This window comes from Gossypium hirsutum, chromosome A07 (assembly GCF_007990345.1).
Source record: "Gossypium hirsutum isolate 1008001.06 chromosome A07, Gossypium_hirsutum_v2.1, whole genome shotgun sequence".
In the NCBI taxonomy this organism is placed as follows: Eukaryota; Viridiplantae; Streptophyta; class Magnoliopsida; order Malvales; family Malvaceae; genus Gossypium; species Gossypium hirsutum.
The window spans coordinates 8830881-8844435 of record NC_053430.1 but is presented as its reverse complement, the minus strand read 5'-3'; the positions used below and the strand labels follow the sequence as shown (position 1 = coordinate 8844435).

The following is a 13555-nucleotide window of genomic DNA, read 5'->3' as shown; positions in this document are numbered from 1 at the left end:
CTTTTTCATATTTACACTTTAACCCCTCAAATTTTGAGTATTTACTCTTGTGCAACAAAACTTTTCTAACTTTTACAATTTAGTCCTTTCTTGAATTAATATATTATAATATACTTCTCAATTTTGACATAACTCAAAATTTTTCTTTTATCACTTTATTTCCTTATTTTACTATATTAAGGATAATATCTTACTATAAATTTTCGGGGTATTACAAGTTACTCTGACCTAAATTTAATTTAATTATTTTACTTTTTATTTTGAAGTAAATAATTTTTTTTTTGAATTTAGAATTAAAACTTGATATACATTTATATATTTATTTATTGAAAGAAATATATATATATATATCATGATTAATTTTGTAAATATCTCGCGACGGGAGGGGTGGATGTGCCTCAAATCCAACCTCAATCTATCCCGACTATGTTTTGTGATTTCACTAGAGTCGCATTTTTCAAACAAAAGAAAAATTCTACCCTACTAGATTTGGGTCAAAACGAAACCCGTCGAATTCGATCATTATTTCATCCTTATCTAGAATTATATTATAGATCTCATTATAATATACAATTACCATAAGTTACATTATATGTATTATTTATACTTAATGAAATGCATACAAACTTTATAAAAATATGATATATCTATATTATCAACATCTTTAACTATTCTTTGTATTTAGCTAAAAAGTTTGATACTATATTCATAGTTATACTAATAATTACATAATATATTATATATAAATAGTTATAGGCAGAATTGCAAAACTTACTCTCAACATTTGAGGGTTTTCACTTCTGTCCTTAACCTTTTTGTTTTAAATCTCATTCACAATGTTGTAAAAATTTTCAAATGAAACCAAAATGGATGGAAACTGTTAATCAATTAACTGTCAATATTTTTGTCTTGACACCTTATCAATTGATGTGAACTTTTGATTTAAATTTATTAAAATTTTTAAAAAATTATTAAATATTATCAAATATTAAAAATGTATAAAATAAATAAAAAAAAGTTAAATTAAAAAAAATTCTCCCTCTCCTTCATGTCTTTCTATTTTCTTTATTTTTTTAATTTTTTTCAATCCTCTTCTTATTTCTTTCATTGTTTCTTCTCCCCTCCTCAAAACAAACCCCAACCGCCAGTGGATGCTCCATCGCTCACCATTGCTGGCCTCTGCCCCTTCAACTGAGGTGGCATGCCACATCAGACAAAAATGTTGATCATTACTTAACTAACGATTTCCATCCATTTTGGCCTTATTTAAAAAAAAATTCAACGTTGCGGGTGAAATTGCAACAAAAAAACATTAAGGGCCAAAGTGAAGACCCCCAAAACATTGAGGGTGAATCTTGTAATTCTGCCATAGTAATATCAATAATTATTATATAACATATGATAATATTTTTTGGTTTTCAAGTATGTTTTACTATTCATGTTCAAGATTTATAAATTTCCCTTCCAATTATATTATCTCCAAAATTCAAATCATATTCTCTTCTTAAAAATATAATTCAATATTGTTGGTAATATATTATAATATCAAATAAGAATTATCCTACTGTTACTTTATATTCCAAAGAGGGGTAATATAGATTTTAATCCGTTAGATTAGCAACTATATTTATATTATATCTATATTATTTTATTCACTTTAATATCTTAATTTTAAAAATATAAAAATTTAATCACGTCATACTTTAAATATTATAATAGAACCCAAGTCAAGTCCAAAGGCAAAAAAATAATTGCAAAGTTTAAATACCAAAAAGAAAGCCAAAAATTATATTAACCCTTCAGAAAATGTGTAAAAAATTCAAAAATTTATTGCGTCTAAAGATCCATAAAAGCATAAATATGCATAGACGATACTAATAGCAAAAAAGATGAATGGTAATTAAAATGGTTAAATCGTTTAGTTTTAATGTTCCATATAATAATATCCCTGAAATTTAAAATCAAGTACCTATGTTCTATATCAATTTTTTTGAATCTAATATCCAAACAAATTTTCTTTTGGATTTGCATATCAAAAAATCCAAATCCATTTCCCCCCTCAAATTCAAGTTCCCAAAAGGTTCATAACGGGAAAAATATGTTTTAGTGAGTGAGGGCATAGCAAGAATAAAGTGTACGTCGAAGCATATAATCCACGAGTACCAAAGCTAACCATGCAAAAAATTCTAAACAATAATAAAATAAAACAACATAATATGCTATCCTCGGGGAAGGTTAAGTTTAAACTCAAACTTGGATACACCGTGGACGTGCACTTCAATAGTGCAATTTCACCAACAGCAATGCGTTTTCCCAAAAAAAACCGACTTAATATAGAATGTACAAACTACAAAAGTTTGAGCCAAAATCATTGACAGATATCGTACAATACATGTCTATCTAATTAAGAACTGTTCCCAGTTTCATCGGTTATCATCTCATCTTTAAACTTTTCAGTATCAGAGACTAAACCTGTCTTGTTATTATTGTCTTCGGTCGGCATCTTGTGCTGCAGCTCTAGGTTAAGCCTTTTAATCTCGTCATCTTTCTCTTCTAATTTCTCTTGCAAGATAAACACCTGCAACACAACCCAGCAGAATTATCAAACTTAAGCAATTACAACAGCAACATAAATGATAAAACAACATGACGAAATACTAGTATATTAGTGCCGACTAAATGAACATGATTAGCATTTGGTAAAATATAAACCAAGAAACATCTAACTTGATGTAACTATGCCTTCATCAGTAAAATAGCAATTGGTGAATATATGACCCTCCTTGAATATGATAAATATAATATACAAAAAGTAGTAGAATTGTTATTAACTGAATTGAGTCAGCAGATACAGTCTACCTGGTGATAACCATCTAGTGTTATCAAGGGCACAAGAAAGATGTTAACTTTAGGAGATCTACTTTAACTAAAAGTCTTCTTTAATTAAAATAATCTTTATGGTATTAGAGGTTTTTCTTTATTTGATGTTCTACTTTCCTTAAGTTTTTATTCAAACAAGTAAACCTATGTAACCTCTATTTAAGAGGCTGATTGACGGCAAAAAAATTAAGAAATTATTTAATTTCAAAGGTTTAGGACTCTCTCTTTAACGAGTCTAAGGTAAGGGACTCCCTTTGATGAGTTTCACTCACTCATCATAGGTTATTCTCGCAGCAAGAATCATAACAAAAGGAAAAACCCCTCAATTGGAAAGTCTACTACTATGAAGTACGGACACGACGATACGACAATTTTAAAAAAATGAGGATAAGGATATGGCAGGTCACAGCAATAAAAAATTCTTTTATATATTTTATATATTAATATTCAAGAAATATATTGATATTTTTATCAATATAATTAAATTTCGTAATATTGAAAATATTTTATTATCACACAATTTATATCCTAACTTCAAATCTATTAAAAAAAATCAAAGTGATATATATGTTTTAGAATACATATTAATTCATTAATTATATTTAATGGTGTACAGCAAACCCCATTATATCTTAGAAAACTCAGACCCAGTCAACTATTAATTCACTTTTCACTTAGAGGGTAAGTTAAATGGCCCGTCTTTTATTTTTTTTCCTTTTCCTTTCTCATCTTTTCAGTTCTCTCTTATATTTCCTTCCCTCTCTGTCTCATCTTCCTCAACCTAGAACCTCGGCCACCATCAACGATGTCAAAATATTGAAAAATACCCCCATTATATCTCCCTCAACCTCCTAATCACATGCACCAAATTAGATTTTAGAAAATCTTAACGATAAGTGTAGATCTACGTTTCAAATAGAGAATTTCTATCACTAACTTTCAACCACCAAAATCCTGTGTCCTTGTATGTCTCATATCTGAGCGTGTCTGATATTTGTTATTATTATTTTGTCATATCCTGATGTGTTTGATATGTATTTTGGCGTGTCGACAGCGTGCCCGTGTCGACACCAGTACAAGGGACTTTTCGGCGTGTCTGTGCTTCATAGTAGTAGGCTTTCTGACAAATTGTCCGATGACTCAACCTGTAAGTTGAGACCGTAACAATTTGATATCAAAGCTAGACACCATAGGTGATTCCAACATCAAAGAGCATTGATGCAAAACTGGAAGTAGTCTAGAATGGTTGAAAGCATTTTGCAATAAGCTATTGCAACAAATGTCATTTCAAAGACAAGAATTGATGACTTCCAACCAAAATCATGAAAGGGAAAAGGGTTTGATAGAGGAAACAACAATGTCAACAAAATAAGTTGTCGACAGAATAGACAAGAGAACAAGACAAAGTCAGCATGTGGATCAAGAACTGTGTCGCGATATACAAAGTTACTTTTTGACCTTTAACGGTACAAAAGATCTTTTGATTTAGCTACACAAGAGTGAGTAATTTTCTCAAACCGGAAAACAACTAAGGTAGATCTGGCCCAAGGAATATTGCACTTTGAGATTTGGCCCACCATTGAAGATTAACCCTTAAGGTGAATTGGTGACCTGCCACAAATTGTAGTGGTAATTTAAGTACTTTTCGGTACTTAACGAACTTGTTTTTAAATCATTTCGTGTTTAATTATTACATTTTTAGTTTTCTTAGCTTAGATTCAAATTATTGCAAAATAAACATTTTTACATAATTTTTCGAATTAGTTGACCTACTGGGCCAATATCAGACTTAAGGTAGTTCTAATGATCTAATTGAGTGTACAGGATACCTATTTTCAGGCCCAAAAGCATCAGGAACAACAACTGAGTCACAACACAACCAAACCAACACAAGACTTTATAATTGAAGTTGTATGTAGCGACACGCACTAGGCTGTGTCGCGACACAGGTCTGACGGAGGACAAAAATTAATCAAAGGTGTTTCTGTCTGCACAATCCATATTTAGTGTGATTAACGCTTGTATTTGACCTAAAATGGGTTGCTAACTTTGTCTATAAATAGGAGGCTAATGCTCAACTGGGGAGAGCTTTTGCCAAACCGTTTTAGGGTTTTAGTTTAGTAATTTAAGATTTTAACTTCTAAATCCTCTAGGGAGATTAATGAGCGAATGTGGGAGTGATTAACAAAAGAGTGATAGTTTTCATATGAATTAGTTTGTATAAATTATTGGGTGCTTAAATCTTAGGATTGATGACCCTAAGTAATCTAAGTTAAACGAGATCTAGAAATAAGTTTATAGAAAAAACTGGAATTTATACCGGTCAAGAAAGCGAGATCGGAAGATAAAAGAGTATTGGTTGATTAGCTAGGTAGTAGAGGCCGAAAAGTAATACTGTCTAGTTAATAACTAATTCCCTAATAAAACCCGAGCTCTAAAGCTAATTATAACCACTGAAGCAAGTTAATCTTCTGTTTGTTATTAGAGAGTTTTTCATTTGTCAACTTTGATTTTGTAGTTTAATATTTATTTTATGACTTCAATTATAGTAATGTAGTTTTTAATGATTACAGTTTAGACCTACTACTGTAGACAGTATTTTTAGATTTAATTCAACCTCCATTGGGTACGATCCTCGGAGTACTTCCAATACCCGTTGGACATTTACTATATTACAATTTGATCCGTATAGTTACAGACACCACTACTATATTTCTATATCTGTGTTAAAGTATTTCCAGTCAAGCGTTCACATATTTGGTGGCGGTCAATTGGTTAACTTGAAACAGACTGGAATGTGAGTGGACCAATGTCAATTCAAGGGCTGTTGGCACGTGCCAGTACAATGTGAGTGGACCAATAGGTCAACTTGTTTACCGCAGAATTAATGAATTCAATTAGGCTTGATGAGGTGATGCAAAATCATCCTCCTAACCTTGTTCAGGCAATGAATTTGACATGATCCTTAAAAAAAAAGCAAGTAGCAAGAACTACAAGCATGTTAAGAAAACCATGGTAACAAACAAGCTAGAGTACTAAAGATACCAACATGGCAATGACAACTCCTTCTTTTGCTAAAAACAACTCCGGCCATGAAGGTATATCAACAATAAGTTCAAGTCTAAGTAGTGCAATAGAATCCCTTTAACAAGTTCAACTCATTCATCATAGGTTATTCACGCAGCAAAACCCCCTTAATTGTAGTAGACTTTTTGGCATATCATCCGATGACTTGATCCATAAGTTAGGACCATAGCATAGTACCATATGACATGGCATTTCACAATGACTTAAAGTCCCCTTTTCAACTTTGTCCTTAAGTTAAAGATTTATAACCAAGAGCTTAGGATGGTGGTAATTCTCTCTTTTCCTCAATCATGACCATTCATGCAGGTCATCCCTTTGATTAGACAAGATGGTGTTATGGTCTCGAGTTTGGGGTTGACTAGTCGAGAGCCGAGACATTGGACAAGTAATACAAGAATCTAATTTAACTAAAGGGCCATTGCCCTTATTTTGATTCCTATTGCCTATGGTTGTGGAACTCTAAAGGAGTTGCCTACTGTTAAACTCTAAAGGAAAAAACTACATTGGAATAGTTGTTTTGAATTGAATAACATTTTCCTAGGTTGAGCCACAAACTGTTTGAATTGCCAAATCCCCCATGTCACTTTTGGCTCCAGATTCAATTGATAGAATGAGAGCTATGCTTCCCCTAACATGTAGAAGACATCCACCCAACCTTATCCTGAAAGGCAGCATTATTTGTTGGCCAAAAATCTCTCATTTATGTAGCCAAACAAGGGTTTCATCCGATCCATTATATGTAGGGAAATCAAGTTTGATGTATTTAGGTACTATTTCCCTACCCATGCTGCCATCATGGACTATTGTATGTCCATGATGCTTCTACAACTAAAACGAACCCCAAAGTGTGCAGTTTGGTCACAAGTGCAGTTTGGGATGCCTTGGTCAAAAGTCTCTATCCCTTACCCAAGAAAGAACTTGCACAATAGAACCTAAATATGTTGTCTTTACCCCTTTCCCAAGAAAGAACTTGCACAACAGAACCTAAATATGTTCTAACTTTGCATCAACTCGTGCCACTAATACAACCAACCACTCTTCATGTTGAGTCAAAGCCTTGCATAGTAGGTTTCGAATTTTCTCATCAAAGGTTTTCTCGTTCTTGGTGCCTAGCTCAAATACCAAATTGTTACGATCCCGAATTTAGGATCAAGTCATGAAACATGAAACAGGAGTCAGATTCAACTAAAGGATCTTTGCCCTCATTTAATTCCCTAGTTTTGCCTATGGTTGTGGAACTCTAGTAGAGTTCCCTACCACAAAACTCCTACTTTTAATTTACTGAAACTTTTAACTTTCAACTTTCAACTTGTTTATTCATTAATAATTTTCCTCTTAAATAAAGGTTAAAAATTTAAGAAACAAGATGAAATTCCTAATTTCATGTTCTAAGGAAAAGAAAATGACAACCATGTATCCTAATTTATTAGGAAAGTTTATTTAAACTAACAAGGAAATTTTAAGAACTCAAAATCAAATCAAAATCTGAATCAAATCTCCTAACAAATCTTATCTTTCCCTTACCTCGACTCCTAAGAAAATGGAGATATTTTACTATTACTGAACTCTCTAATTTAATCAAAAAGTTTCAACTACAAATTGCAATTCACCAATATGTTTCATTTCCCTCAGTTTCTTGTATAGTTCCTGATAATACCTTAACCTTGGATAGATTGTATGCAGAGTTTTGGGTTTGAGCTTTCTTCTTTTTCCTTTTTCACACAAATTTGCTTCTATTTTGGCTTTTCTAGATAATAAGTTTCATCTCAAGTCCTAAAGGAAAGAAAGGTGAAGGAGTGAAGCTATGAAACTGTTTTCAGAAAAAAATGATAAGAGAAAAAGGTAGTGGGAACAGTAGTAGGATATGAAAGTGATTAGTCTACAAAATAAGCGCTCAAAGAGGAGGTTCCAGATATAAATAGCATCAAATAGAAAAAACAATTATTGCTCTAACTTTACAATGACATGGTGCAATGACATCAAGTGGGAAAGAAGATGCATGATGGAGAGGAAGAGCATCTAGTTTTGCTTGTACATTAAAAGTTCATTTTTCTTCCATAAATTATTATCTTTCCCACTCTATAACATAGCAATATAATGATCCTATCTCAAAACATGTCTTAGCTTCTTCAAGCAAATGCCAATTATCATGCAAATAAAGGGCACTAACTTATGTCAAATAAGGAAAGTAGGCGTAAAAAACATATGATATGACTCTGCATGATGGTTATATTGAGGTCAAGTGGCATGGAAATGGCAATTTCATGATTATAAGGGAATTTCCATCTGATGCTCATTTAATGTATGGCATTTGATGATTCAATGTAATGAGAAGATTAAAGATGAGAGAAAGATAACAACCATTTCATTTGATCTTTCCGCATCATTTGTCAGCCCTTCCATTTGTTTGTATAATGCTGCAAGCAACAGAACAGCAATGATCAAAGATGGGCATGAACCAAATTTTCAACCATGGAATAACAAATTCAATTATGGAAAGGCAGAGAGCATATTCAAGTTCTCATTAATGTTGGATATCCCAATCTGGTTCATTCAACCAAAATTCATAACTTATTTAACACGGACCTTCAAACTGGCTTCTAAGTTCTGCATTTTGAGATTTTTGTAAGGCAAGTTTCATGGCCAATTCATGCATCTGCATTGAACAAAGAGTTAGTAAAAATAAGCATAAATAACAAACCAATGTCTCAACATAATAAATCATATGCAGCTTTGAAAGACATTCTAATCTATTTCAGGATTCATTCCAGTTCGAAGTGCAAAGATGCTTTTACAATGCAGCCTGTAATTATCACAATCGATCTATTTTCCACCCCCTAATTTTATTATGGGGGAGATGAATACTTAAACACATAAATTGGCGTGCACCAACAAAGTAATGCATGTATTACCGCATACCTTTCCTTCCTCTGCTTGAGTACCAATCTCCTCATTTTCCTCTTGCAATGTTCTACACTTTGCCATCAGCATCTTTCCCATTTTGCTTTGAGGAGTAAAACTAACAGCAGCAATATTTTCCTGCAGCTCTTTAACTTTCTTGTCCTTTTCCTCAACCAAATTCTAGTACCATAACAGTAGAACTATAAATAACTGATCCATAAGCACAATGGATTACTTAACAGCATCTATCTCCACTTCTAGCATAATGACATCAAAATAACACTGTATCTGTATGGGTAATCTATAAGCACAGGGCAACCTAACAGCAGATTAAACTTACAGGCCTCAACTTTTAAATCTTTAACATGTTCTAGATTACCAACCAGAAACCAGTAAGAAGAATTTGGATATGCGTAAAGTTTAAAAAACAAACAGAAACCGAACTTGTTTCAGGCCTAATCCATTGTGACACCAACTTGTCAAAATTTCCAAACCACCCTAAAGTCCAAAAGCCCAAAGATTAACTACAAATAGTAATATTACAATGGTCCATCTATGGCTTCTAATACAGTGCCTGCCAGACAAACATGTTACTCCCTTTATGATTCCTTTCTGCCCAAATTCATTCTACTTCATTTAGAAAACAGACACCCTTGCACTGATAAGCAAAAAGGATCTTTAAGAACAAACCTTTAAACGAGTAAATTCCTCATGAATGGCAGGATCTAGTAGTAACCTTCTGGCCTGTCACATAAGCCACAAAGAAAATTAAACAGGTAGAAAGGTGCAAAACATCATTTAGTTCTAGGTCATGTGACAGAAACGTTAACAAATCATGTCTAACAAATATCTGGACAAAAAAGAATAAGAGAAGCAGATGTTTGATGAAATCAGACCCATAAATTACACAACAAAATGTTGAATCGCATAAAAATGTTAGGAAGTAACAAGAATAATTCCTTAAATACAGAGGGCAGGTTTGATTGGGGTTAAGACAACTTATAGTGAAAACTCAAAACTCAAAAGACAGATATAATGCCAATATCAGATTATTGGAATGCATAAAATAAGGGTACATAAGCTCTTACGAAATGCATTTTATGCATTTTTCTTGACCATCCTCCCAAGTAGAAAATAAAACAACAAAAGCAAAGAAATTTATAATATCTGCTAACAGAAATAACTTCATTCACTTTGAAGTGAACATTAGATAATACCTGCATTGATGGTGGCTTCAGTTGAACTTTCAAGTCACGAACTGCTGACTGGAAATTAAAAGAGATTTTGGTCATAGTTGGTCAAGCTATTAGACAATCATGTCCAAGTAATCAATGCACTAAGTGGGGCATAATGCTTTATATAAGAAAATAACCAAAAAAAAAGGGTCAGGGTGATCGTATAGAAGTAAGAAAAAATGGTAAAGGTGCCCCCAGAAATTCTTTCAGAATCTGAAGCAGAATAAAAGTCATGACAATCTACACCACAAGCAACAGCAAAGAGAAACTCCCAAAAGGAAGATCGAAAAAGGATTGCACATAGATGAGCAAAACGAATTCTCACTCCACTAGATTTAAAGGAGTTCTCTCCAACTTGAGAATCAACAATAGACAAACATCAACAGTGGAAAAATAACAAAATATGCAGTTTCCTCAAGAAGGAAATGCAGCATACATTTGAGATAACATATTCACCAGCAAGTCCTAATGGTGCACATATTAAAACTAAGGTTTTGCATGGTATGGTAGAAAGAAAATTGGAAAAGAAGAAAAGTAAAAAGATAGAAAATATATTTTTCTTTCCATTGGTGTGCTTGGTAGGAAAGATGAAGAAATGAAAAGAATAAGAAATTTTCTTTACATCATTGCTTGGTAAAGTTGAAAAATGAGAGGAAAGAAAACAAAAAATTTAAAAAAAAAAAGAGGATAATCTTGTAAATATGCACACTTCTATCTCTTTACTTTTCCCTCCTATTATCATACCAATTTGGAATGATTTGTTTTTATGCATTATGATGGAAAATGGTCATCTTTCAGAATTTTTCCTCTCACTTTCCTTTCCTACCAAGAACACTGAAAATTTATTTTCTTTCAACTGTTCCACTCTACTCTTTCCATCTTTCTACATTATCACTCAACCAAGCACACCCTAAAAGATGAGTCGCTTCAATAACAATCCATACTGGAATTAAAATGTTTTTTAGAACAATCATTACTGCACATTGATATACTTTTTGCTTATCTTTACCAGAAATATCCAAAAATTTATCTCATCCTCGCACATTGCCATATTCCACCAGTTAGACAGCAAACAGCATGCTAAACAATCATAGATGGTAGTCAAGAGGGAAAACAAAATTAAAAGATGTCACCTTCAACTCAGCAATCTCCTGCTCACGCTTTGCAAATGTTACAATAAAGGCAGCTTCTTTTTTCTTGGCTTTTTCTAGCTGAAAATAAGAACAAAGCATGCATGAAATTCTGATTAACAGATAAGAACAGTTAATGCAGAAAATATATAGTGAGAAAGTAAGCAATCTTACTTGTTCCTTCAGTGTCTCCTCAGAGGATTTCAGAGTTTGAAGATAATTCATTACTAACTTGGGTTCTACAGAAAATGGAACAAAACAATTGCTCCATCAGAAAAGTAGCATACCTAAAATGATCAATATTTAATAGAACTTCGGACTGGAAAGGTAATCAATAGGTCCTAATATATGAAACATAAATATAGAGAAGACTACAAGAAAAGGCAAACCAGGAGCTATTCCAGCTGGTATGAAGGGCTCATTCTGAAATGCAGAATGCCATTTCTGAATCTCTGATTTTGCAGCTTCAAGCTCCGTCTAAAACAGAAAATATCATAATAAAAAAATCCAAAAAAAGAAGAGAAATAAGAAAAGGAGAGAAAAGGAAGTACAGTTTATGAAAAAAGGTATGAAAGTTCAGGTGGTTGCCATTATATTCTTCAACCATGAAATTTTTTATGGACTAAGCTAATTCCACGCCTATATAATACCATTTCAAAGTGAAAAGGACAGAAAGGGCTAACATGGACATGATAGCTGGAGTCCTAAAGACAAGTCCCTTTCCAAGCCTATTATAAAATCGTTTTATTTTAGCAAGGATAAAAGAAAAGGAAGAAAGGAACACTGTAAAGTATCCATAAAGGTCCTAAGTCAACAAGGAATCATAAAACTTGTACAACCAAAAAGACAAAACTTTGAAAAATCTATGTTGTAGATGGTTTTTCATATAAAACTTATTCTTTTGTGAAGCAAAATTTCCATGCTTAATGTCTTAGTATCTATAGTATTTCCAAGTAGGCGAGTTTACAACATTTATTTATTACACATATACAAATTAAACAAAGAAACAATTCGATGATATCAAAAAATGGATGATACATACTTGGCACGTTGCAAGGGTGTCCTTACAATTCTGAAGGCTGCAAAAGGTGGTAGAAAAAAAAAAAGAATCACGATAAAAAGTGAAGATAAATCTCACAGAAAATTGCAAACAAACAAGCAGTTACATAAACGTATTAATCTCATAGGTATAAGTCATTCTATGCATTACACCTCTCACGAAGTGACAAAATCATCCCTGTTGCTACACCGGGGGCAGTTTCTTCTACTTTAGTATTGCCCTACAATACAAACAGACAAAATTCCTCGGGTTAAAATAACTAAACCGATATATTTTGTTTCTCCACAAATGGCTTCTCGAAGTCAAGTGATAAATGAGTAGGAAATGAATAAGGATGAAAACTTAGAGCACTAAGGTTCCATATTCAAAATTGCCCTCAAATCCTTTGGGTTTGACAACAACAACAACAATAATAATAAACCTTAAAAACTATTGCTACCTTTTTTGATCCAAAAATATCGTCCTCGTCGTCCTCAAGATCACCAAAACTTCTTTTATTACCTGAATATGCATTTGAAAGAAATAATAATAATAATACAAATTGTTCATTTAACTAATTTGCTAAAAAAATATTGAAGGAAAAGAAGGAATCAAATAAGGTTAACCTGAATGCCTTGCACTATGACTCCCAGGAAAGTCACCGCCAAAATCGTCATCCTTTTCTCCAAAACACACCCATTTATCATTGGAATAGGCAAAAAAGATATTAGAAACCCTAAAATGGAATGCATTAGCGCTGCATAGTAAAGAGAAAGAAGCAACTCACATCATCGAGATGCGCGTGAGAAGCCATTGAAGGCAGGATTCCGGCGGACAAAACCCTAGAAACTTTGATTTTGAGTGAAAAGCTAAAAGTATCACTGTGGGCGGCACCAAGATACCCAATTCGAAATTGGGAAGGATGAAGCTCAGATCCCCTGTGACCAGTCACAGGATTCTGTTTGAGGAGATCAATCCAAAATGGCAGTTTAAAACAGTCATGAGTCACTCCGATTATATTATCATTTTTAATAAAAAAATAGGAAATTAAAAGAAAAAATTGATTTTTCTTTTAAAATTTATCTTTTTTTATTATTAAAATTATTCTTTGAACGTGACCGTGCAATGCATATCACGTGTTATTATTTAATTATTCTGTTAACTACACCATTATATTCATTCCCCAACTCTTAAATTAAAATAAAGTATTTGATAAATAATACATTAAAATTATATGTTATATCAAAATAAATTTAAAACAATATTGAATTTTTAACAAGAAA

The 13555-nt window shown here is 32.6% G+C and overlaps 1 protein-coding gene across 1 annotated transcript; it reads right to left on the bottom strand.

Annotated features, from left to right (window-relative positions):
• Positions 1-2169: 2169 nt before the first annotated feature.
• LOC107926722 (FKBP12-interacting protein of 37 kDa) lies at positions 2170-13287 on the bottom strand. The gene is made up of 14 exons (XM_016857634.2): positions 13060-13287; positions 12899-12950; positions 12733-12794; positions 12446-12513; positions 12276-12312; positions 11623-11710; positions 11408-11472; positions 11237-11314; positions 10086-10133; positions 9559-9612; positions 8887-9048; positions 8554-8623; positions 8329-8384; positions 2170-2578 (listed from the first exon to the last, which is right to left on the bottom strand). Exons 1-14 carry the CDS (start codon positions 13084-13086, stop codon positions 2405-2407), a joined length of 1041 nt encoding a protein of 346 aa, XP_016713123.1. The 5' UTR covers positions 13087-13287; the 3' UTR covers positions 2170-2404.
• Between the last annotated feature and the right edge of the window lie 268 nt (positions 13288-13555).